This window comes from Morus notabilis, unplaced genomic scaffold (genome assembly GCF_000414095.1).
Source record: "Morus notabilis unplaced genomic scaffold, ASM41409v2 Scaffold19, whole genome shotgun sequence".
In the NCBI taxonomy this organism is placed as follows: Eukaryota; Viridiplantae; Streptophyta; class Magnoliopsida; order Rosales; family Moraceae; genus Morus; species Morus notabilis.
This window is the reverse complement of record NW_010360880.1, coordinates 582699-606205: the sequence shown is the minus strand read 5'-3', so window position 1 is coordinate 606205 and position 23507 is coordinate 582699. Positions and strand designations below refer to the sequence as shown.

General features: G+C 32.4%; 2 protein-coding genes across 2 annotated transcripts in view; both read left to right on the top strand.

Moving 5' to 3' along the window:
- Positions 1 to 310, top strand: part of LOC112091481 (G-type lectin S-receptor-like serine/threonine-protein kinase At2g19130) — a 2557-nt gene extending 2247 nt beyond the window's left edge. Inside the window, 1 exon segment of the mRNA XM_024165237.1 lies at positions 4 to 310. Coding sequence (XP_024021005.1) covers positions 4 to 173 — 170 coding nt within the window. The 3' untranslated portion in view covers positions 174 to 310.
- A 4776-nt stretch (positions 311 to 5086) lies between these two features.
- On the top strand, positions 5087 to 7676 carry LOC112091483 (G-type lectin S-receptor-like serine/threonine-protein kinase At2g19130). The gene has a single exon (XM_024165241.1). The coding sequence runs from the start codon at positions 5161 to 5163 to the stop codon at positions 7528 to 7530; it is 2370 nt and encodes a 789-aa protein (XP_024021009.1). The 5' UTR covers positions 5087 to 5160; the 3' UTR covers positions 7531 to 7676.
- The last annotated feature ends 15831 nt before the right edge of the window (positions 7677 to 23507 follow it).

The following is a 23507-nucleotide window of genomic DNA, read 5'->3' as shown; positions in this document are numbered from 1 at the left end:
GAGTGTGTAAAGTTGCTTGTTGGTGCATACAAGATGAAGAAGCCCATAGGCCATCAATGGGCCAAGTAGTTCAATTTCTTGAGGGAATAATTGAGGTAAACTTGCCTCCAGTTCCGCGATCTTTCAACTTCTATGATCACTTCCAGGACAACGTGATTTTCTTTCCGAAGTAATCATCAAGCAAGAGTTATTGTTCAAAGAATAATTCATCAATTGCTTCTTGTAAGGCCGAGAGCCTAAGGACCAGTTTAACATTGTTGTACTGTTAAAAATTTTTATTATTGTTGTATTGTTAGTAATAAGTTAATATGACTAGAAGCATATAGACGTTTGGTAAATATTTCTACAAAGCTGCTATGAGTACCAAAAGTAGAGATTTAAGTGTTTGATAAACTGCGTATAGAATTACTGTTGAAATGTATAATAACAAAAGTAGGCATACATTATTATACATGTTTATTGTCACTTTTATTTCTATTTTTACGGTCAATATTCGTAACTAAAAATATTTTAAATTTTATTAATTAAAATAGTTTTTAAAAATAAATTATTTTTATTCAAGGAGAAAAATAATTCATCTACTAATATTTATTATTATTTTTTAAATATTTTGATAATTATTAAAAATATTTAAATGAAATGTAGCATAGCATGCTTATTAAAGATTTTCAATTTTTAAATAACTATTTTAAAAATATATATTTTTTACTTTAGTATGGAAAAAATAAAATAGTTACATTGATAGTTAAATTTGAATAATGGTAGCAAAAGCTACTGTGCAAAAGCAATCTCTAACTTGTTTCTCAAATTCTGCATTTTAACAGCAGTTTTTAGAAGCTTCTCGACAAAAAATAAGATTTATCAAACACTCTAACTTACTGTAACCTTTTTAAAAAAGCTAAAAGGTAATGTCAAACTGGGCTTAAAAAAACTCTCCCACATGCTACACGTCTTGAACCCAATCAAAACATAACTCTTTTCTTGTTAATTTTGTTCCTTGCTCTTGGGAACGCAAAGAGGATATGAGGAAAAACTACCCTAAGTTGTTCTAATTTTCAGGACGAAAATTCTTAAGGGGGGTAGATTGTAATGACTGAGAAAATTCTAGACTTTAAATAATACAATTTATGTATTTAAGCCAAGGATTTTTTTAGAAAATATTATGCTATATTTTGTGACTAAAGGATTTATAGAATTAACATCTGTATTCCTAAATTCTGTAGCAGATTTCATGCTAAGTTCATGTTTTATGATCAACGAAGCCATATGCATGAATACCCGAATCAATATTCCTACCTAACCCGTTCAGCCCTTAAGTTAGAACTCAAACGTCGATCGCCTCCCGGCCTCACAACAATTCAAATCCTAGTTGATAATCAAGGTCTTGATCACCTCTCGCTTTCACAATATCCTAGACTCTCAATGAGATTATCTAAGTGTTGATCTCCTCCAAGACTCACAACAACCTAGACTGTTTTTCAATTCCGGACTATGAAATCAATCTCTCCCGAGCATCAAAATGACAATTAATTATCTAACTCATTGGCTACATAAGTTAGAAACATTAAGCCTACAGAAACATAAATAAATTAAAATGGAATTTAACTAACAATTTATAAGATAATGAAAACATAGTTGAAATAAAGCTAATCAAGCCCTAGAATATGAAATCTAGCTCAACATAAAAGAATACATAACCAAAATCACAAATTCAAGAACAAAAACTAAAAAACTACAAAGAAAATGGAGAAGGAAGAGAAAACTCTTGTGGAGATAAACTTCAAGTCTTCAAATCTTCAGGAATCTCTGCCAAGCATTTTTCAGAATTTCTAACTCCAAGCTTCTCTCTCTAGGAGTTTTTGTGCCTCTCATCCTCTCCAAGTTGGGAACTCGGGTTTCTCTTGCTTAAGTATGCCCAAAAGTGGAGAATAACTTCATCTAAACTCAACCAAGGGTCAAATATGGCCATCCAAAATGATCAAGGGCCAAAAAATGGCCCAAAGGCACGTTTCAGCACAGTAGGGGGACGCGGCCGCACACGCTGTAGCAACCGTGGGCCCCGGCCCAGGGCTGTTCTTGGGAGTTTTTTGTCCCGTTTCGCGCAGCAATTTGCGCAGGTCCTTACCCTCGTCCGTGGCTCATCCCAATAGCTTTCAAAACTCTAATTTTTTCCTTGTTTTCACCTAATTCCCATTTATTAATGATTCCTACAAAAACACATCAAACTAACAAATTGTTAAAAACTCACAAATATTTGAACTCATAGGTACTTGATATGTTGGTAAATAACCTCCTCATCATACGGCTACAGATAATGAGCGCTTGGTTGGGAGAGCTTTCTAAAAGTTGTTTTAGCTTTTTAGGTCCAAATATTATTTCTAGTGGTGCTTGGATTATCTGTGAGAAGTGCTTCGGATTTTCAAAATAGCTTCCAGTCAAAGGCACAAAATCAAACTTTCAAAAAAATACTTCTCAATAATTTTTTAAACTTGTACCACAGTTTCATTAAAGCATCGTAAACTTCATTCTAATACTTTTAGTGCTTATTAAAGAATTAAAGCATCAAATACTTACTGAAAAACTACAATATTACTTCTCTTCTTAAAAGCAAAAGCAAAAATTCTACCTAATAAGCCTTAAAAAATAACAGTATATAAGAAAAGGAGGAAAAGGACACCTAGAAGAATAAGCGCGACAATAAAAAATGCAAGCGAGAATGACAAAAGCATGAAAGATGACAACAAAGAGAAAAATAACATCCTAGCGTATAAAAGACAATTATGAAAATCAATAACTTCCAACGATAATAAAATAAAATGTAATAAATAAATAACAAATTTATGAAATTAAATTAAGTAAATAACATATTTTAAACTATTTAAAAGTATAAAGCATTTTATCGTGTAAATATTTCGTTTATAATTAGTAAAAATATTTTTTTTACGTAAATTCTCTTTTTATGACTGCTAAGAAGATATTTTACCACACAAATTCTTTTTCACTAATCGTAAATAACATTTACATCAAATAATTTTAAAATAATTTAGTTTCAAAAATCTGTTATTTATTACAATTTTCCTAAAAGAAAATAAACGCAAAACCTAGGAATAAACATGTAAAGTTTTTATTAAAAAAAACGACTTGGAAATGATAAAATAAGCAATATAAAGTTTTAAAAAAAAAAACGACTTGAAAATGATAAAAGGACAAAGTTTAAAAAAAAAATCATCAAAACAACAGTCATCCTACCAAACAACAAAACAAGTAAGGAACGGAGACAAAATAAACGTAGGGATGAAAAGGACGACAACGAAACCGAGACCAAAAAATAAAAGACAACGAAAGAAAACGACAGCAGTGAGGAAAACGACATTCAAATGTGGCAACAATGTATAAAACGACGAACAGGTTCACTGAAGCAACGTTTAAATTCTTTTCAAAAAATATTGAATACAATTGATAGATTAAAAAAATAATAACAAATATCAATTAGATGCCCGACATTCCGCTAAACAATCTTCAACAAAAAATCCAATTATAAAATCAATTAGATACGCCAGTCCTTTCCACTATCTGTTTAAGTACGATGGGATTCTCATTTATTTGTCAAAAAGATAAAAATAAAAAAGGGGATAATTGGATTATTGATCGTATCTTGGTTGGTTCTATTTTTATTCTTTTTTTAAAAAAGATTTTTAACACATTTGTCTCATAAACTTACCGTGGTTTAGTAAATTACCTCCCAAACTTTTAATTTTAGTAAGTTGCCTTTTATACTTGTAAAATTATTACAATATGACTCATTTTAAGAAGAATGTATTTAATTAATGTCAGAAAAGCACGTTGAATGAAAAATTTCATCTCAATTTAAATATAACACAAATTTTTTAATTTCTTAACTGTTAATCCCTTAAATTTAATAAAAAAATTTAAAAAGATTTAGTAAAATAGGACACGCTGTAATAAATTTATAAATTTAGAAAGTTTATTGTTAAAATTAAAAATTTAGGGTAACAATTTTTTAAATGACGGTAAGTTTGAGTGACAATTTTACTAAATAGACATTTTTTTAAAGTGAATATGGCTTCGTTCTAATACATGACTCGATGTCAATACCATTAATTTTATTATCTACTATATAAAAAATATAAAAAAATAAAAAATAAAAAAGAAGAAAAGAAAAGGATCACATTTACGTATAAATCTGAACCGATCGAGATTTGATTGATTAAAACGATTAGAATTTGATGCTTACACGCATTAATCTTTTCTCAGTAGTCATTTTAGTCAATATTGTCTCAGTACAACGAACTCTATAACAAGACAGGTGCAATGTTTTCAACAAACAGGCAGCCTTGCTAATTAAGACCAGATTGCATTCCTTTTGCCCGCTTAAAAGCTTCACATATCGCGCACTTCTCATCGGATGGTTGGAGTTGATCATCAATAAGTTTACTTTTAAATGAGCGGTCGTGATGTTAAGTCAGATATGCTCATACGTAAATAGGCTTGCCCGTATTATACCTAAATGAAGAACTACGTACATACTATATACGTAGACAAGAAAATTGACGAGGTGATCTTGACCCTTGACATCATCATTTGCGGCTGCGGCAGGCATGTGAAATATTACATGTTACGTGGACCAATCATGTAACAGTTTGACTAAATAAGGTTCAAATTATTAGAAAGAAGAAATGAACTTGAATTTCACTTTTAATTAACAACAGCCGAAACCTGATCGTTTTGATTTTTGATAACTGACATTGTGGCGTCTTAGCCGTTTCTCGGATGACCAAAGTACCCTTTTTATCTTACGTGAGATTTTTCACGTACTGATACTTTTATCAGAGAATTTTTAATTTACTTCTGAGAAGAAGTAGCAGAGGAAGACAATTACTCGGATATTACAGCAAAAAATAATAATAATAATAATAATCTACCTTAAATTGGCATGTCCTATCTAGGCTTTGTAACCATTAATTCTAACTCTCCCTCGCTCTCCAATTTCTCTCATACACACCCCACCATACAACTATAAATGTTCTAGTAACGATTCCTTTCTCTCCAAAATTTGTAACAATTTCTCTCATACACACCCCACCATACAACTATAAATGTTCTAGTAACTATTCCTTTCTCTCCAAAATTTGTGCCGCCATGGATCTCAATTCTTTCCCAAGATTCATGCTTTTTGTTCTTTTCCTATTGCTATGTGTCACCACCCATTTTTCATTCGGAGGCGATACCATCTCCGAGAGCCGATCCCTCTCCGGTGATCATACCGTTGCATCGGCAGGCGAGGTCTTTGTGTTGGGATTCTTTACTCCAGGTAATACTTCAAACTACTACATAGGCATGTGGTACAAGAATGATCATTCACAGACCATACTTTGGGTGGCAAATAGAGAAAAGCCAGTCTTAGATAGATTCTCTTCAGAGTTGATGATATCACATGGCAATTTAGTTCTATTCAATGAAACTAAAAACCCAGTTTGGTCCACCAACATTAGTTCCACTAGTAATTCTGTACGAGCAGTTCTTCAGGACGACGGGAACATTGTAGTCTCGGACGAAAGATCTGTTTTATGGCAAAGTTTTGATCATCCAACTGATACGTGGCTACTTGGTAGTAAAATTGGTTACAATAAAATAACTAAAACAAAACAAGTTCTCACTTCTTGGAAGAATTCAGAAGATCCTTCTTTAGGCCTCTTCTCTTTCGAGCTAAACCCGAATGACATCTCGTATAACACACTCTGGAATAGGTCTAGGAACTATTGGACCACAGGACCTTGGACGGGAGATATCTTTAGTTTAGTCCCCGAGATGAGGGGCCAAATGATCTGCTATTTCAAGTTTGTTTCGAACATTAGCGAGACCTCTTTCACCATGTATGCTTCTAACTCTTCGGCTATTTCTAGACTTGTGATGGATGTTTCAGGGCAAATGAAGCAATTCATGTTGCTTCCTAGTAAGAAATGGAACTTGCTCTGGTCTTTTCCGAGGCAGCAATGTCAAGTTTACGCCTTTTGCGGTGCTTTTGGCAGCTGCAGTGAGAACTCGTTGCCCTTCTGCCGGTGCCTGTCGGGGTTCAAACCAAAATCGCAAAATGATTGGGGTTTGAAGGATTACTCCGGCGGGTGCATGAGAAAGACTAAATTACATTGTGGGAATAATAGTCTTGGTCATGGTGAGAGAGACAAATTCCTAGAATTTCCCGGCATGTCATTCCCTGAAGATCAACAATTTGAGCCAGCAGAAAGTATCAAAGAATGTGAATTTAAATGTGCAAATAAATGTTCATGCACTGCATGTGCTTACGACGACAATGGCTGTTCAATTTGGATTGGAGATCTCTTGAATCTGAAGCAACTCGCACCAGGGGACAGTAGTGGAAGGACTATATACATAAAATTAGCAGCTTCAGAGTTTCAAAGTGGGGGAAAAAATAAGAAAAAGTTTGTTGGCGCTGCGGCAGGTGCAGTTGCAGGGTTTGTAATTTTTCTTAGTCTTTTTGTGTTCTTCACTTTGAAAAGAAGAAAGAAAACAATTGGAACAGGAAAAGCAGTAGGGGGTTTGGTGGCATTTCGATATAGAGATTTGCAAAATGCAACTAAGAACTTTTCGGAGAAATTAGGTGGGGGAGGCTTCGGTTTGGTTTTCAAAGGTATATTGCCAAACTCAACCGTAATAGCGGTTAAGAAGCTTCAAAGTGTTGGCCAAGGAGAAAAGCAATTTCGAGCAGAAGTTAGCACAATTGGGACAATTCAACACGTTAATCTAGTTCGACTTCACGGATTCTGTGCTCAAGGTTCTAAAAAATTGTTGGTCTATGATTACATGGCCAATAGATCTCTAGATTCACACCTTTTCCATGAAAACGATTCGAACGTTTTGGACTGGAAAACAAGGTACCAAATCGCTCTAGGGACAGCAAGAGGGTTGGTTTATCTGCATGAGAAGTGCAGAGATTGCATCATACACTGTGACATTAAGCCTGAAAACATTCTTTTAGACGCCGAATTTTGTCCCAAGGTGGCAGATTTTGGACTGGCAAAGCTTGTCGGAAGGGAATTCAGCAGGGTCTTGACAACCATAAGAGGAACAAGAGGTTATCTCGCGCCAGAATGGATTACAGGCATGGCAATAACATCGAAAGCCGACGTTTACAGCTACGGAATGATGCTTTTCGAACTGATATCTGGCAGGAGAAACTCGGAGGTATCCGAAGATGGCAAGGTGAAATTCTTTCCAGCTTCGGCTGTGAGTGTCATAGTCGAAGGAGGCGATATGATGAACCTATTGGACCCAAGATTAGAGGGAAATGCCGATATGGAAGAGCTCAAAAGAGTTTGCGCAGTTTCTTGTTGGTGCATTCAAGATAATGAGGCTGATAGGCCATCTATGGGACTTGTGGTGCAAATTCTAGAGGGAATTATAGGGCTAGAACTGCCACCAGTCCCGCGATTTCTACAACAACTCATTGATGAAAACCAGGAGAATGTAATTTTCTTTACCCAGTCGTGATCAACCAGGACATTTTCTTAGCTACGACTTTTTTTTTTTTTTTCATTCTATCCTCTGCTCTTTTGCGTGTAAATTTGAAGCCAATGAAATAGTTCAGACATTGTCTTTTTTTTCTGTATATTTACAGAGAAAAGTTCTGCACAAGAACATCTGAATGCCACAGTAGTGTTAGAAGAAATGCTAAAAAGAACTGTAGCACTGCTATTCTAATACAGGGGAAACAGTATGCATTCGCGTTTAGTTACCATGGCGAAATGGTAATGTGAATAGTAATAGAAAGGGTAATGGAATTGAATTAAAATGAGCTGGAAACATAAATTAATTTTTTAATTTGGTTGGAGTTATAGAATTAAGACTTGAATAGGATTATGCGGTTTGGTTGATCACGTAATAGAATAGAACTAAACTGTATTTTGATAAAAATACCTTTAATTAATAATCATCAGAGATTTAATATTTAATTAATTAAAATAGTAAAAAATAATTTAATTATTAAAAAAGTAAAAAAAATAATCATCATGGATTTTTATGGTGCCAAAATTACTCTTTTCAAATAATTAAATTATGTCCAGATACAAAGAAATGAAGAATCACGACACACAAAGCATTGGAAAGATGCTTTAAAGATTAAAAAAAACTTTTAAAACCCACATAAACAATCAGTAAAACAAGCCAGAAGAAGTCAACGAAAACAACGAAAAACAGAAAACCCAGAACATTACCACCCAAACAGGTAGAGAAATATTGAAAATTTTGAAAACCCACCTAGGTTTTTCGGTTTTCTACCAAGAACCACAAACAAATTATCATAAATGTCGCCCACCAAATATAGAATTATATGTAAAAAAAAATGAAAAACTAAAAAAAAAAGTCACAATAAATCAACCTATAAGCCTATTAACACCCAAAAATAAGCAAACTAATGCAATTAATTTAAAATAATAATAATAAATCACACAAAACTCAAAACGAAGGAAGAAGAGGGATCTCTAAGAACCATGAAGGAAGAAGAGGGAAGAATAACGAAGGAATAAGACTGTACCTGCTCAGATTAATGAAGTGACCAACGGTCGTTTCTCGTTGCCGGGGTCAATCGTCGATCGACCTTCCGTCAAGTGTCAGCGCTGCCGTCGCCGGCCTCAGTTGGCGTAGTTGTCGAGAGGGAGATGGGGCTAGGGTTATTTCTTCTTTCGATCTTCTTCCTATCGAGGACGAAGGCCAAAGTGGGAAAAAAAAAAAAAGAGAGGCCTGAATGGAAAGGCCTTTCCACTCGCACCCCACGTGAATGAGGATTCACTCAAATTGAGTGAATGAGCTTTCCCACGGAAAGCCTTTTCTAGCCAAAACAAAGTAACCAAACAATGGAATTATCAGAATGGCCATTCCTTTCCGTTCTATTCCTCTCAACCAAATACATACTAAGGTCTCGTTCATTTTACCGATTTGAGTTTTTAATTTTAGATTTTTATAGTAAAAAAACTCTCAGAAAATGTCACATCTAATTTTTTTTGTTACGGTAAAAAGCTCTCAGAAAATGTCATATCTCAACTCGAATTAAAAACTCAAATCCACAAAATGAACGAGGCTTAATAAGTGTGTTCTTATAGAAAGAAGCACTTAAATTTAAAAAAAAAAAAATGCCCTTATAAATCTGCCATGGATAAGATATCAATACATCATAGCTCAAGAGATCAGGTGCGGACAGCTACAAACCTGGAATCCACATTAATCCGGTTTAAACAAAAGATGTGGACCTTCATGAACATTGTGACACTAGTCCAAAAAAAAAATGAAAATAAATAAACAAAGAAATAAACAGCATGAACAAGGGCAAGTAGTGAAACATAGAAATTATGTTCAGAGAAAAATAAGAAGAGAGAGAAAGAGATTAATTCAAACCCAACTCTCAAGAAACTTGGGAGTGTTCATGCCTTTTTAATATTATGATATGATATTGCCCTCTTTATGATTATGAATTATATCCATGTCACCTTATTGGTGGAGTAGGGAATGGGAGCTAGGTTCAGAAACATCCACAATACACTATATTAAATGAACCAATAAATTTCCCATGGATAAACAAAAAGGAATTCTGATCCTTAATTTGGGGTTATTTAAATAAGATTAGTTGGCCATTTTCCTTCAACTTTTGGAATGAAAAGCCACAACTCCATCTCTTTCTTTCTTTTTTTTTTTTTTTTTTTTTTTTTTTTTTTTTTTTTTTTACTTTTTTTGTTCTTGTTCATTAAAGATAAGCCATAAATGTAATCCCTGCACCACTTGCTTTCTTTATTTCCATCTTTTTCGTAAACAATTTGAGAGGGACTTTAATCCACAGTACAGCTCATATATACATCTCAGACAATACTAGAACATTTACTAAAGAAATAAGCCCACTACTAGTAGAAATTTAGGGAACAATTGCTTTTCTTTAGATGTTGTTAAAAGATTTAACTACGCTTAGAAAGCGTTACAAAATCTGAATTTTATTGTATGTAGCTGGGACATACAGCGACGGCTATGAATTAAACATCTCCTAGTTTGTGCGTGGGGATGCCACAAGTCAAGAAATGACACATTAACTACGACTTCCACAACAGCCGACGACATTAAATCTATCACATAGGACAAAAATGTAAGAACAGCTTTTCTCAGAATAGATGAGTATGAGTTAAAATGTCTTTGCGCATGCATGTAAGTATACATACATTTAAGGCCTGATTAGTTATTTGATAAGATCTACACTTTATGTTCTTTTATATAAAATAAAATAAATTCAAAGCAACATCGAGCACAACATTAGTAAATTGAAAAAAGTGTTGTTCAACCTGACCGGAATTACTAAGGCCTCGTTCTTCACTGATTTGAGTTTTCAGTTTTAGGTTTCTACAGTAAAAAGCTCTCAGAAAATGCCACATATAACTTTTTCTACTACAGTGAAAAGCTTTAAAAAAATGTCACATCTCAGCTCAAATTGAAAACTCGAATCCACGAAGTGAACGAAACCTAAGGTTTATCTCACAGTTAATGAGCCCCGCCCCACCACTCCGATGGAGCAAACTCATTTAGATAGAGTCCCATTCACCCTCACGTGACTCTGATCAATAAGGGTATTCTCCTGAAGTACTTCCTAAATTGTGGAATTTATCCTTAATAAACTCTTATCCCTAGTTTGGCAAACATAAATGGAATGACCAATTTTTGTGCCAATGGAATTCCCGTTTTTATGACAGAAGGAAATTCCCATTTTAATTACTTGTCATAGGGATTTTTCTCATCCGGTACAGACTAATGAACAGGCAATAAATGGCTTGAAGGTAGCACAAAGAATATCCTATCACCTATGCATTAACTTCTCTTGGCAACAATATGAGCTCAGAATTAGGAACTTAGCGGTAATAAAATCGGCTTGTAAATGCATAATGTGTAGGCAATATATACACACACTTGCTCTTGCTTTATTTACTTTAAGTTGAACTTTGATATTCTTCTGTCAAAAAAATAAAAAAGTTTAACTTTGATCTTAGCCGTAACTAAATCAATCCTTATCTTATATTGATACAATATAGTAACCAAAAAACAAAAGGGGAACACATGATAAATATTACTATTGGTAGTTAGGGAAGAATGTCAAAAGTTCTCACCCTTTTTTCATAACCACCCACACTAGTATTTCCTAGTCATTATTAATTCAAAGATTAAAAATGGACGAGATTTGTCACCATTTATCAAACAAAATTAATGCGCTTCTTTAACTTATATATACATATATGATATATATATATACATATATATATATATATGTATGTATGCGCGCGCGTTCTTGCACTCTATCTTCTCTATCATCATAAATTGCACCTTAACTCCAACTGATTTCTGAACCCTTTGCAGTTTTAGCTGTCCTAAAGAGCTAAGGATAAAACTTTGTCTAGCTTGGGAACTAGCATGGGAGACATATGTGTATAACATACTTTGGAGAGTTTTCAACAACATAAAAAACTCACCGTTTGTAATGCCTTTCTTTCTCCTACGTGACATAGATATTTAATTCAACCAAAGAATAAAAAAAAAGCACAGATATTAATTAGCTTCACAAGGTTACCGTTTGTTGTTCCTACCAACTCCAATCCCACGTGGCAGACAACAAGCTAATTAAATGCTACTTCAATATATTTTTTTTAGAGGAAATAATTAAATTCTATTAGAATCAAATAAAAGTAACTTTTTAGTGTGACTCAGTGCTCCAAATCCAACCGTCTTTTTGGTAGGGTATTAAAGCAAGGCTTGCGTCTTTTTGATACATTAATAATTAGAGAAGATGTCTTTAAAAGGAGCTTTTCAACTAAATGGAGCTTTTCAACAATTTTTTTTTTTTTTTTTTCAATTTACCACCTGTTTCTCTCTCTACTTTCTTGCTCTGAGTTGCCTCAAGGCACTACCTTGCTAACCTTCACATTAGATTATATTTGGAAACATTCCTAAGATGTGAGTGACACTCCTTGGAAAAATTCCTAAAATGTGGGGGACCCCACCCCCTTTGAAAAAAAAAAAAAAAAAAAAAAAAAAAAGCCCAAATGTATAATCTTGTCTTTTTAAAGTAGAGATAAATCATAAATAAATCTTTAGCTTGGGTTACTGAATTTGATGTGAACAAGAGAATTTAAATAACAAACATTGAAGTTTCATACCATCCATAATGATATTGTTTGAGATAATTGGGTTTATTTGTTATAGGGAACAATGAATTATGAAGCATCCATCAATGTTATTATTATTATTTTTTTGCTTGTCAAAATGACTTTTATTGAACAAGCTGGGCGAGCAAATTAGTGTTTACATCAGCACTCAACATTCCATCAATATTATGTTAAAAATGTGTGTTTTTTTTTTTTTTCTAAGCATGTCACAAATATTTTTTTTTGTTTTGTTTTTTGCCAAGCGTGTAGTATATATGTTTAAAAGAAATGTTAACATTACTCTTTCTGTCACACTTTTTTTGATAGTGGAGTCTACATGTCAAACAGTAAATACAGATAGTGATAAAGAGAGTGATAGAAAGAGTAATATTAATATTTTTCTATGTTTAATCATCCTAATAAGTGATCGCAAAACAAGTTTTCCCTCAATACACGAGTACGACTCACGAGAGTTAATACCATTAAAAAGAAACTACATATCATAAATTCAAAAAAAAAAAACAAAAGAACGTCTAAAACAATTAATGAAGATCTTTTGTGATCTCAATACGTGTATACTTTACAATTCTCTTTCCCCTTCCAAGAAAGAGGAAAGGAAGTAAGGACTAGCCGGCTAGGAAGTAATAAGAAACAGAATGTTCTGTTTTCCTCCCAAAAGAAATGCTGCAAAAAAAAAAAAAAGCAAACTGTTCAGCCTCACAAGAAACTCTCATTGCCTTTGTCTCTTGTGAGCAGATAATCAGAACCACTTTAATTTCTGGTCCAGAAAAGATACATCAAGCACGAAACTAAGAATTTTTACGTCAAAAATTTAATGCCGGCCTTATCTTCATTTTCTCTATATGATGCTTCCTTTCAACAAGTCCCTTCCACTTATGCCCTTCTTTCTTAATCTCCGGCGACTTTTTCGCCTTCTCTTGCCCGCGATTACTGGAGTACGACAACGGAAGCAAGCAGAGCCAAATTGACGTGAAAATTATTGCACATAATCTACCCCACAGCACTGTCATTGCCAGACTAATTAAAAGGAAGTATAGACCAACGTTGATATTACGAGACCGGGGCTTTTCCTTTCGGTTTTTGTTGCTTTTCTTCACCGACTCAGACAAATTAGTCCTTGATGAAATAATTGATTCTGGTGCTGAACTTGAAGAAGATGGTGAACAAGTATTGACATTGGTGTTAATCTCTTGAACAATCCCATTTTCCGGTGCTGAATTCGTCGGTTGATTCGGTTGATATGTAGTACTAGTTCCCAAATCCAAAGACGGCCTTTCTTTAGTACTAAATCCTTTTCTATCACGAACTCTTTTCGCCTGTAAAATAACAGAAAAAAATATATTTATATTCAAGCCTCGAACACAAGTTAAACAAGGAAACTAGTCTCTATGAACTAAAGACTGATTACCAAAATTGTCTCGAAGAACACTGCTTTAACCGCCCGAGAAAACGTCCTCTTCCCCGCGGGTTTTCGAACGATTTTTGAGTTCTTTTCCGAACTGATTGGACACCCACTTCCCGAAACTTTCACATCATTAACATGACTTTCTGCAGTGAGATACGTAAAACCAAGATCAGCCGAGCGATGATCGATGATGGTTGTGGGCTCGATCACCACGTCCACATCAACCATGGGTCGAAAGCAAGGGAAAAGCTTGTTTCTCGAGACGGTTTTCATTTGGCGTCAAAGACGGCTTTGGTGATCTTCTTTAAAGATGTTAATAATGGCGAGAGAGGTTACATACATACATACATACATATATATATATATTATATGAGTAAATGGTTTGGTCTAACCGAGGAAAGAGCAAGAGAGTAAAACAGAGTTTCTCTTCGGTGTTTTTGAGAGTGAAAAGGACCGCAAGTTGTGTCCTACTTTCAGTTCCTAAAGAAGTTTGTGATTATTGGTTGGTGGAAGTTTATACATATCTCCCACGGCGGTTTTAGACTTCACCTGGTTTTCCCTCACTTGCCCGAAGTGACCGATCATATGGCCTGCATCTATAAATCAGGAGTTTTTTTTTTCCCCATAATGATACATTTCAGAGACAATACCTCACTCTATTTATCGGAATATAAAGTTTAAAAAAAAAAAAAAAAAAAAAACAAAGACTGAGGCAAATAGAAAAGTAAACTTACAAATAATGGAAACCACCTAAAATATAAAAAGTAGGCTTACATTTAAAATTTATGTTAATAAATATACAATTTATAAATGTATAAAAATTAATATGCCTTTTTATGTTTTAAACTTTTCATTTTTAAATTCCACTCATTTTCTTTTTACTTTTTTCTTTTCTTTCTCATTCTCTCTGGATCTCTTTTTCTCTCTTCATTCTTTTTCTGTCGTTCATGGGTCTATTCTTCTCTCTCTCATCATCGGCCGTTTTTTCTACCATATAAATAAAGAATTTACCATCAGAACACAAATTATTTTCTTTGTAAATCTTAGATTTACAGCATAAATCTAAGATTTACCATCATGATACAACTTTTATTCCTTCGTAAATTCTAGATTTACACGGTAAATTCATAACTTTACTACTATACGATAAATTTTTTTTTTAATTATGCTCGTAAATTCTGAATTTACCCTATAATTCAGAATTTACCATCATAATACAAATTGTGTTATTCGTAAATTGTGTTATTCGCAAATCCCATCAGAACACAATTTTTGTTCCTTCGTAAATCTTAAATTACATAGTAATTATAGGATTTATCATCAGAAATCATGGATGTAAAATATAAATTCAGAATTTACTATTATTGAATTATGTTAATCTTATTAATATAAGATAAACATTTTTAGTTTTGCTCATATATCTAGAATTTACCATAAAAATGCAAATTGTAATCTATGTAAATCACGGATTTACATAGTAAATTTAAGATTTATCATCATAACATAATTTTTGTTCCTTCGTAAATCCTGAATTTATACTATAAGTTTAGGATTTACCATCAGACCTCATATTGTGTTTATTCGTAATTCCATAATAAATTTTAGGATTTCATTTCCTTTTTTTAATTAGGGACATTTTGGAATGTTAATTTAGTATAAATCTGAATTTACACTTATTAGGCCTATTTACTAACTAATTATAAACTTTGGTCTATTTATTTTTATTGCCCTTTTAGTCAGGCCTATTTCCCTCAATCTCCTTAATCAATTATAAGTAACTTAGTGGAATTCTAAACGATATCAGGAAGGAATCACAAATTGGGAACTAATATTTCAACACAATGAAGGGTGTTTATTTGTCTATTTGATCTTTTCTTGGTTGAATAAAAAAGAAAATTATTTGTGTCATCTCGCCCCATTTCATTTTTCACTTTAGAAATTCTGAGGACACTTATTAGAACTGAAAGGTCTAGACCTAATTATACTTAAAAAATAAACTTAATTTTTACTCATGCCACCGTACACTTAACCCCACACAACACATTGACTGGACAATGGTCGTAAAGTAGGACTAAGGAGTATGAAATGCTAGGCGCATCCTGGGAAGAGAAAAAAAAAACATTCTTACCGCTACACCAACCTACTAATAATTTTTTTATTTTTTTTCAATTTGATCTTGAAGGTTGGAGATTATGGCGCGGTCAGCTGTTTAGATTGACTGTGAGGCACAGCTAGGTGATAAAACTTTTTTTTTGTTGGGAGAAAGTGGATATAACTCCCTTTTGTGAGATTATTGCCCATCTAGTTCACGCGTTTAAATCAGTAATTTTGATTCTGAATTTAAATTTTGTGATAGAACCCATTGGCAAGAATTTTTTATTCAAATTTTTTGTGAGAGAAAAGTACTGTAATAGAATCAGAATCATGGTTTCAAACGCACGAAATAAATAAGTGCATGCTGGGAAGTGACGAAAAATAAAAACTCTTTTACCGCTACACCAATCTATTGGTGGGGCTTTTTTTTTTTCATTTGATCTTGAAGGTAGACTCAATTTTACTTGAAAGATAGAATAAAAGGAATTGACCTAATTTTACTTGAAAGATAGACTCATTTTTCACTTATGTCATCACACACTTAATCCTGCACGACATATTAATTGGACAATACCGGTCGTAAATTAGGATTAAGGAGTATGAAATGCTAGGTGCATCTTGGGAAGAGAAAAAAATAATCTTACAACTACACCAACCTACTGGTGGGGGTTTTTTTTTTTTTTTTTCATTTGATCTTGAAGGTTGGAGATTAATATCGACCGTGAGTGACAGCTGGGTGATATACATGACTTTTATCCTGCACGACATATTAATTGGACAATACCGATCGTAAATTAGGATTAAGGAGTATGAAATGCTAGGTGCATCTTGGGAAGAGAAAAAAATAATCTTACAACTACACCAACCTACTGGTGGGTTTTTTTTTTTTTTCATTTGATCTTGAAGGTTGGAGATTAATGGCAATGTGCAGCTGTTCGGATCGACCGTGAGTGACAGCCGGGTGATATATATGACTTTTCTTTTTTTGTTTGGAAAGTGATATAATCTCTTTTGTGATATTATTAGCCTTTTTGTTTGCACGGTCAATAATTTTAATTATGAATTCAAATTTTATGAGAGAATTCATGGACTATATCTTTTTTATTCAAATTTCTTTGTAAGAGAATAGTGTGCTTTAACAGAATCAGACTCATAGATTCAAACGCGTGAAACAAATGAGCTCTGTATATTAAGATTAAATTTGGCCAACCCAACTCTCCTCTGATCTTTTTTTTTTTCTTTTCTTTTTTGAGCGACTGTTTCAACTGATTTTGATCTCTTTTATTTTTCAAATAAAAATGCTAGTTCTTACCTGCATTAATGATGACCATATATTTTTTTAGCCAATTAGACCTTATTATATAAGATAATGAGATAGTGGATTAGAATCGACGAGTCTCGGAATAGACACGTGAATTTGTAATAAATTTAAAATATGACATGAGATTTGCATGTGATCTATACTTTTCCGCAAGAATTTCGTATAATAACCGTCAATTTCATAGAAACCTTGTCCCTGCATATGTTGTTTAGGTGACCCGGTTGTTTCTGAAAAAAGATCGTAAACCGTGGTCACCATAATGCGACGTTTTATTACAGAACCATTTAATGAAGGTTTCATCAAAACCTTTTCAGGAACATAGTAAAGGGTTAAACAGGTTGCTCCAAATGTAAAGGAGAATACAGATATGTTCTTTAGGGTTGAAGAACAGTAGAAATAACCATTTCTTGATAATAGAAGATATTTGCCTTCAAATTATCCTTACGACGTCTAGAAGAAAAACTTTAATAGTACGACGGAAGAAGGATAACCTCACTGGATATTAACTAGTAAATAAGTATATGGAGAGTCAATAATAAATTTGATAGCAATATTCGACAAGAGTACATAGGAGGAACCGGTGATTCAATAACCTTATTAAATAATAATAAAAAAAAGAGTTGGACTTTTTTTTCAACTATATATCAGATTGGATGACACTCCTCGTGCACAGTTACACTGTTATTTAAATGTTATGCACATTCAGAAGAATATTTGTACACTAACAGTGAGCATGTTATTGTCAGGTAAATGAAAACGTCACATAATGCTATGTGGCAGTTATAACGTAACATATTTTTAGTTTAGGAAACATTTTAATGGAATGACTTGATGTTATTGAAGGACATGAAAATAAACCGTGAGAAAGAGAGACAAGAATCAAATTGAAAATCAAGGGAGACATTAACGGGGTGTTTGGTCTGAGGATTCGTGTCATGGTTCGTAACTCGCTACAGTATTTTCTCTCACAAAAAATACACATAAACCGAGAATAGTTCTGAATCATGGTTCTGATTCCTTCTACTTTCTAATGACTTCTTTCCTTTCTCTGAATTTGTACAAAAGCAATGGAAAATCACGAAAAGTTGGACTATGATCATATCATTTGAATTCACGCCGAATTGGATATCTCTCTCCGTTTTTGGCCAAAAAATAAAAAAATGAAAAACAAGATTATGGGTTCATATGCCAACCATATCACGGTAGTACAAGGGAATGGAGGACAATAGCTATGGTCCATTTTTTCATAATGTATTATGATGCACGTTTTGTCCTCTGCTTCAAATTAAGTACAATCTGCTAGCAAGTTTGTATTGTCAATAATGACAAAAATGTTTTAGAGGCTATCCTTTTGTCAAGTTAGCTTTAAAAATAATTTTTTTTATTTTTGTCAGTATTACAGTGAGATTCACGTAGTTAAATTAATTACGTGCACTACCTAACATCGTTAAAAATTTTGAAAGTGCCTAAACTAAAGTACACCCAAAACGGTAAAAACAATTCTAACTACTAAACTTGTGAAAAAAAAAAATTAATAATAACAATGTTACCTTATACAACCAGCAGATTAGTAGGGGGTAATTCAAAACTGTTGTCAAACTTTGTTTTTTTTTGTTTTTTTTTTTTTTTTTCCTACTCAATTCCCTGTAACGGCCTTTTTATCAAACCTTTCATTTGCTCTCTCTCGTCTTTTTTTATTTTTAACTAATCCTTCTTTAATGATCTCTTTCGTCTACATTTTTCATTAGGATATTTTGAGAAAAACTAAAAATACCACTCAAGATAGTTAAAAAAAATATTACTTATACCGTTTCATTTAAAAATAAATAATTTTCATTTAATTTATAAAGAGAAAACAAAAGATTATGATAACCCAATTATTTAGAATGAGATGTAAATAATATAATGTACATAACCATGACAAACCATATAATTGTCTCTTTTTATTATTATTATTACTATTTTTTGCGTTTTCTTATTGATTTTGTATTAAACAAATTAGAATTTTTATAAGAATGCCGCGCTCAACTACACTAAGGAAAAAAAAAAAAAAGAAACAACTAGAAGCCCTCAAATGTATTGACTATATTGTATGAAAAAGTTACAAATATGAACAAAAAAAAAAAGACAAGTTTTCAATCTCTTGCAAAAACATATCCTTAACATAATATATTTAACAGGTTTATAGTCCTAACAACATAATTATCAGTATCAATGCTTTCACTAAAGTCATCTCCTTGTACTCAAAATGCATTGAAAGCGTGATCAACCCCTCTTGTAGATTCAAAAAGTGACAAAAATTGAACTTTGATTATTACAAAACTAGGGAAGGACAAAGCCTAAATAAATAAATAAATAAATAAAAGCATAATGAAAAATGTGGACAATATGAGGCCAAAATGTTAGAAAAAAGATATTCAAAAAGTAAGAATGAATGGCAATTCAAGAATTGAAATAAGAGTTCGAACTAGAGTTGGTGTCCGTAAAATTGCGAAACTTGTATTCCTCAGATGTCCAAGCTATCAGTATTTTTCCGTTTCTGGAAAATTGATAGTATCACATTGGTCCTGCTTCAACGTTGAAATTTAGGAACACTGCCGCTGCTAGATCCAATCAGTTGAGATAGAGTTTAGTAACTCTTAATTAGAAACTAATTGAGCTGATCAAATGGCGTGAGTTTGTCATCTGAAGCCTAATATGATCTGTTTAGTAAGCAAAAATACAATTTAAGGATATGTATCCCAGGCTTGAGTCCTAGACTAACAGAAATCAAAACTCAAAAGAAGAAAAATTGTAAAAATAATACTAAGAAAAACAACAAACTAGTCTGTGAAAATGTTTATTTGATTAGGGACAACCAACATATGTATTTGATTTCGAAACATAAGGAAAAAGAGAATTTTTTTTTTCTCCTGAAATTGGAAAACATGTTTCTACATTTTGTTTATTGATTTCTTTTTTTTTTTTCATTTCATATTAATTTTGGTTTAAAGTGTAGAAGATAAAAATAAGAAAACAAATAAAGCTTGGGTGCCGATGGATGCTGGTTATAAACAGCAATGTTTGGGCCCGCAAGTAACATACTGAGAAATAGTAGAAAATATGCCAATATGAAAAGCTTAAGGAAGTATATAGGCCAATTTTTAGTTATAAAAATTAACATGCTATAACTTGTTAAGTTATGGTTCATAATCAGATAAGTTATGGACAAACTTATCAAGTTATGGTTCATATCTAGACAAATTATGGACAATTATAGACAATAACTTGTCAAGTTATGATTCATAACTAGATAAATTATGGACGAAAATAATAATTTGACCTATTTATTAACTTATGTAAACTATTATCTTATTAATTTTAATTCATCTTAAATTTTGATATATTTCTCTCTTTCTCCCTGACATACTTCAGGAGATTTTGAGCTGAGAGAGAGAGAGAGACTGGGCCTAATAGAGGATATGATGGAATTCTGCAAGTCCACCAGAAAAAGTGTTTTTTATTTTTATTTTTATTTTATTTTATTTTATTTTTAGGGTAGAACACTAGAAAACAAAGTTGAAAACCCGAATCTTATAGGATTCGTGGGAATCTATCCGAATATATGCGGATTGCATGGTGAGTCCAAAAGCACTTGAGAGATCATGAAAATGACCAGTGTCATCTTGGGTACGAAAAAGAAAAATGAACCTTTATAATTTAGACACAAGAAATGCTAGTCATATTATTTTTATTATTTTTTATATTTACTGTTTAATATGTCGATTTCACTGTCTTATTTTTTAATTAAATAGTAGTATATCACGCTAGCATTTTTTTTTTATAGCAAATCTAACTCGAATTAGGAAAAGGAAACTTTGGAAATTTAGAGCCATTATCATTTTTTGGACTCTCTGTCTCATTGTGGCAAATATGAGTTAGCCCTGCTTATTCATGACCAAACTAAAAGATGACAGAAGAAGGATAGAGTTTGATTTACTTATCTTATCCTTCAAATTGTCGCTGTCACTATTTCTATATATACGAATTGCTGTACGGTTTATTTGATTTTATACATCATAGAAAATGTAACAACTCTGAATAAAACCAAGAATTAGATTGCGGATTTCTCTCTTTCCTTCCAGGAAGAGAGAGTGAGACGAAATCCGCACTAGCCAATAGAATTGTCACACCCCAAATTTGAGAACATGCAATTTAAATTAATCATCATAATAAATAATATAACTCTTAGTGAGGAAAATATCCGATCTCATGGTTTCAATTGTATAAAATATTACTAATTAAATAGACAATGCCTTTACAAGAGTCTCACAATTCTCTAACTGATACGATCTCCCATGAAAACCAAATTCCTTTATCACATGTATTGATTTCATTCCATGTATGCATTTGGTGAGCTCAACAGCCCAATAAATCCTTATACTCTTTTTGTTTTTGTTTTTTTTTAATGAAAAAGAGAATTGCAAACACCAATATCTCTGTAATACGCGAGATATGACTCTAATCAATTGAGACCGGTTTCACCAGTGGAATCGAAAATGCTCAAAAGAGGAAGACGTACACCGAGACTTAGTACGGGAAAGTTTCTTTGGTACACTGCTATCAAGCTCACATAAAACTCTTTTTAAAAATACCTTTATAATTGATGGAAACCTCTAATATGTAGAGAGAGGCACATCTGTGTAGTACAAAGGCCAACTAACAAATCGCCAAGACATAAATCTGACGAGACAGATCCATCCTATTACTCTTTGTTGGACGTTGGATCAAGCATATAAAAGTAAAAATTATTTTTTTTCTTTTTGAAAGAAGTAAAAATTATAATTTTCAAATACAACAATTATTTTGAATAGCAGAAGAAAGTAGTCATTTGATAAAATAAAACTCACAATCGAGAATTTCAAATTATAAAAACCATGAATCAATAACCAATTTCATAAAATAAAAAATAAAAAATAAAAATAAAAAATAAAAACACATCAGTAAACAATTATTTAAAAAAATAAAGAATTGATTTGATGACCAATTTTTTCGAAAACCATAAAATAACAAGTATCAAAAAACAGAGTACAACTCAATATTTCAAGCGACTTATGACGCACTTAACCCTTGTGGTATAGGTTCATATATGCAGCCCCATAATTAATCCTTGTAGTCCAACCGATTTGGTCTAGATTTAATGCAATAAATAATCTGTGGTAGAAGTAAGAGCCGTACTTAACTCGTATATGATTTCTGAATTAAGTATGGTCTTGTGGTCATTGTTTGAAATACACAAAATTCAAATATGCCATTGTACCATATAACCCGAAAACGTTTAGCACATTGTATTAACAAATTCTAATTGCACAATTAATAAAATTTCATTGATTCAACTTATAAGGAAAATAATAAAATTAGGATATGACTTTTAAAATTTCATTGATTCGTCCCCTGATTTGAATCATAGTTCGTAGTTCGTTACAGTATTTTCTCTTACAAAAAATACACGTAAATTGAAAATGGTTCTAATATCATGGTTCTAATCCATGAACCAAACGTCTTCTAAGACAACATTTAACACAACAAAACCGCTAGCAATTAAAAGTGAAAAGTCACTTACCTCTTCAGCTTTAATAAAACAACTTAAATGTTCAATAAGCCTCTCAAACACCTATTATCATATAAACCTCGTATACGAATAAAAAAAACTAGATTCTACACTTGCAAATTTTTATTCGCTACCTCCCATAAGTTCTACCCATTTTACACAACTTTTTCTCAATTAATTAGTCCCTTTTTAACAATATATTGGTACTTACTATGAAAATTTGATGCTTCCGTAACGAATTATGCAAGTCAATTGAAGCTCCCCCAAACCATCAAAATGTCTCACTAACTCCCCCGAAAATGCTTCCATGTGCGCTTGAAAGCGTATCCTCATGAACAAGAACAACACACAGATTTTTGCAGTACTGCCACCATAATTTTGAGATACTATCCGTGTTTAGAATTTATCCCGTTTTTATTTTTTATGTTTTTTAAGAAATAAAAAATGAAAACATTTCTAAAACAACGTTTGGCGCAATAAAGACAAAAAATAGAAATAAAAACGATTTTTTAGTTTAGTGTAAAATGAGAGAGAAATGAAAAATAACTTTTAGTCGCTTTTCATTTTTTATTTTTGTTTTCTCCTCTCTCGAGCGGAGAGAAAGACAGAGAGATATTAATGATTTTTTTATATTGAAAACAATCTCTTGATAAAACTACAAAACATATTTTCAAAAATGATTTATGTCTGAGATTGAAAACGTTTTCATTTTTATTTTTATACAAAAAATAGAATTATTTTGAAACAAGTTTCAAACGTGCTGTATAATTTTCTCATTTTAAATAAGATTCAGACGATATATATTTGGTTTTAGAAAGCTCTCGAAACGAGGTTAAGCTCATGGCAAATTTGACACATTTTGATAAATGG

Excerpts from the sequence above, each read along its gene's own strand:
- LOC112091483 (XM_024165241.1), top strand. The coding sequence starts at position 5,161 with ATGGATCTCAATTCTTTCCCAAGATTCATGCTTTTTGTTCTTTTCCTA.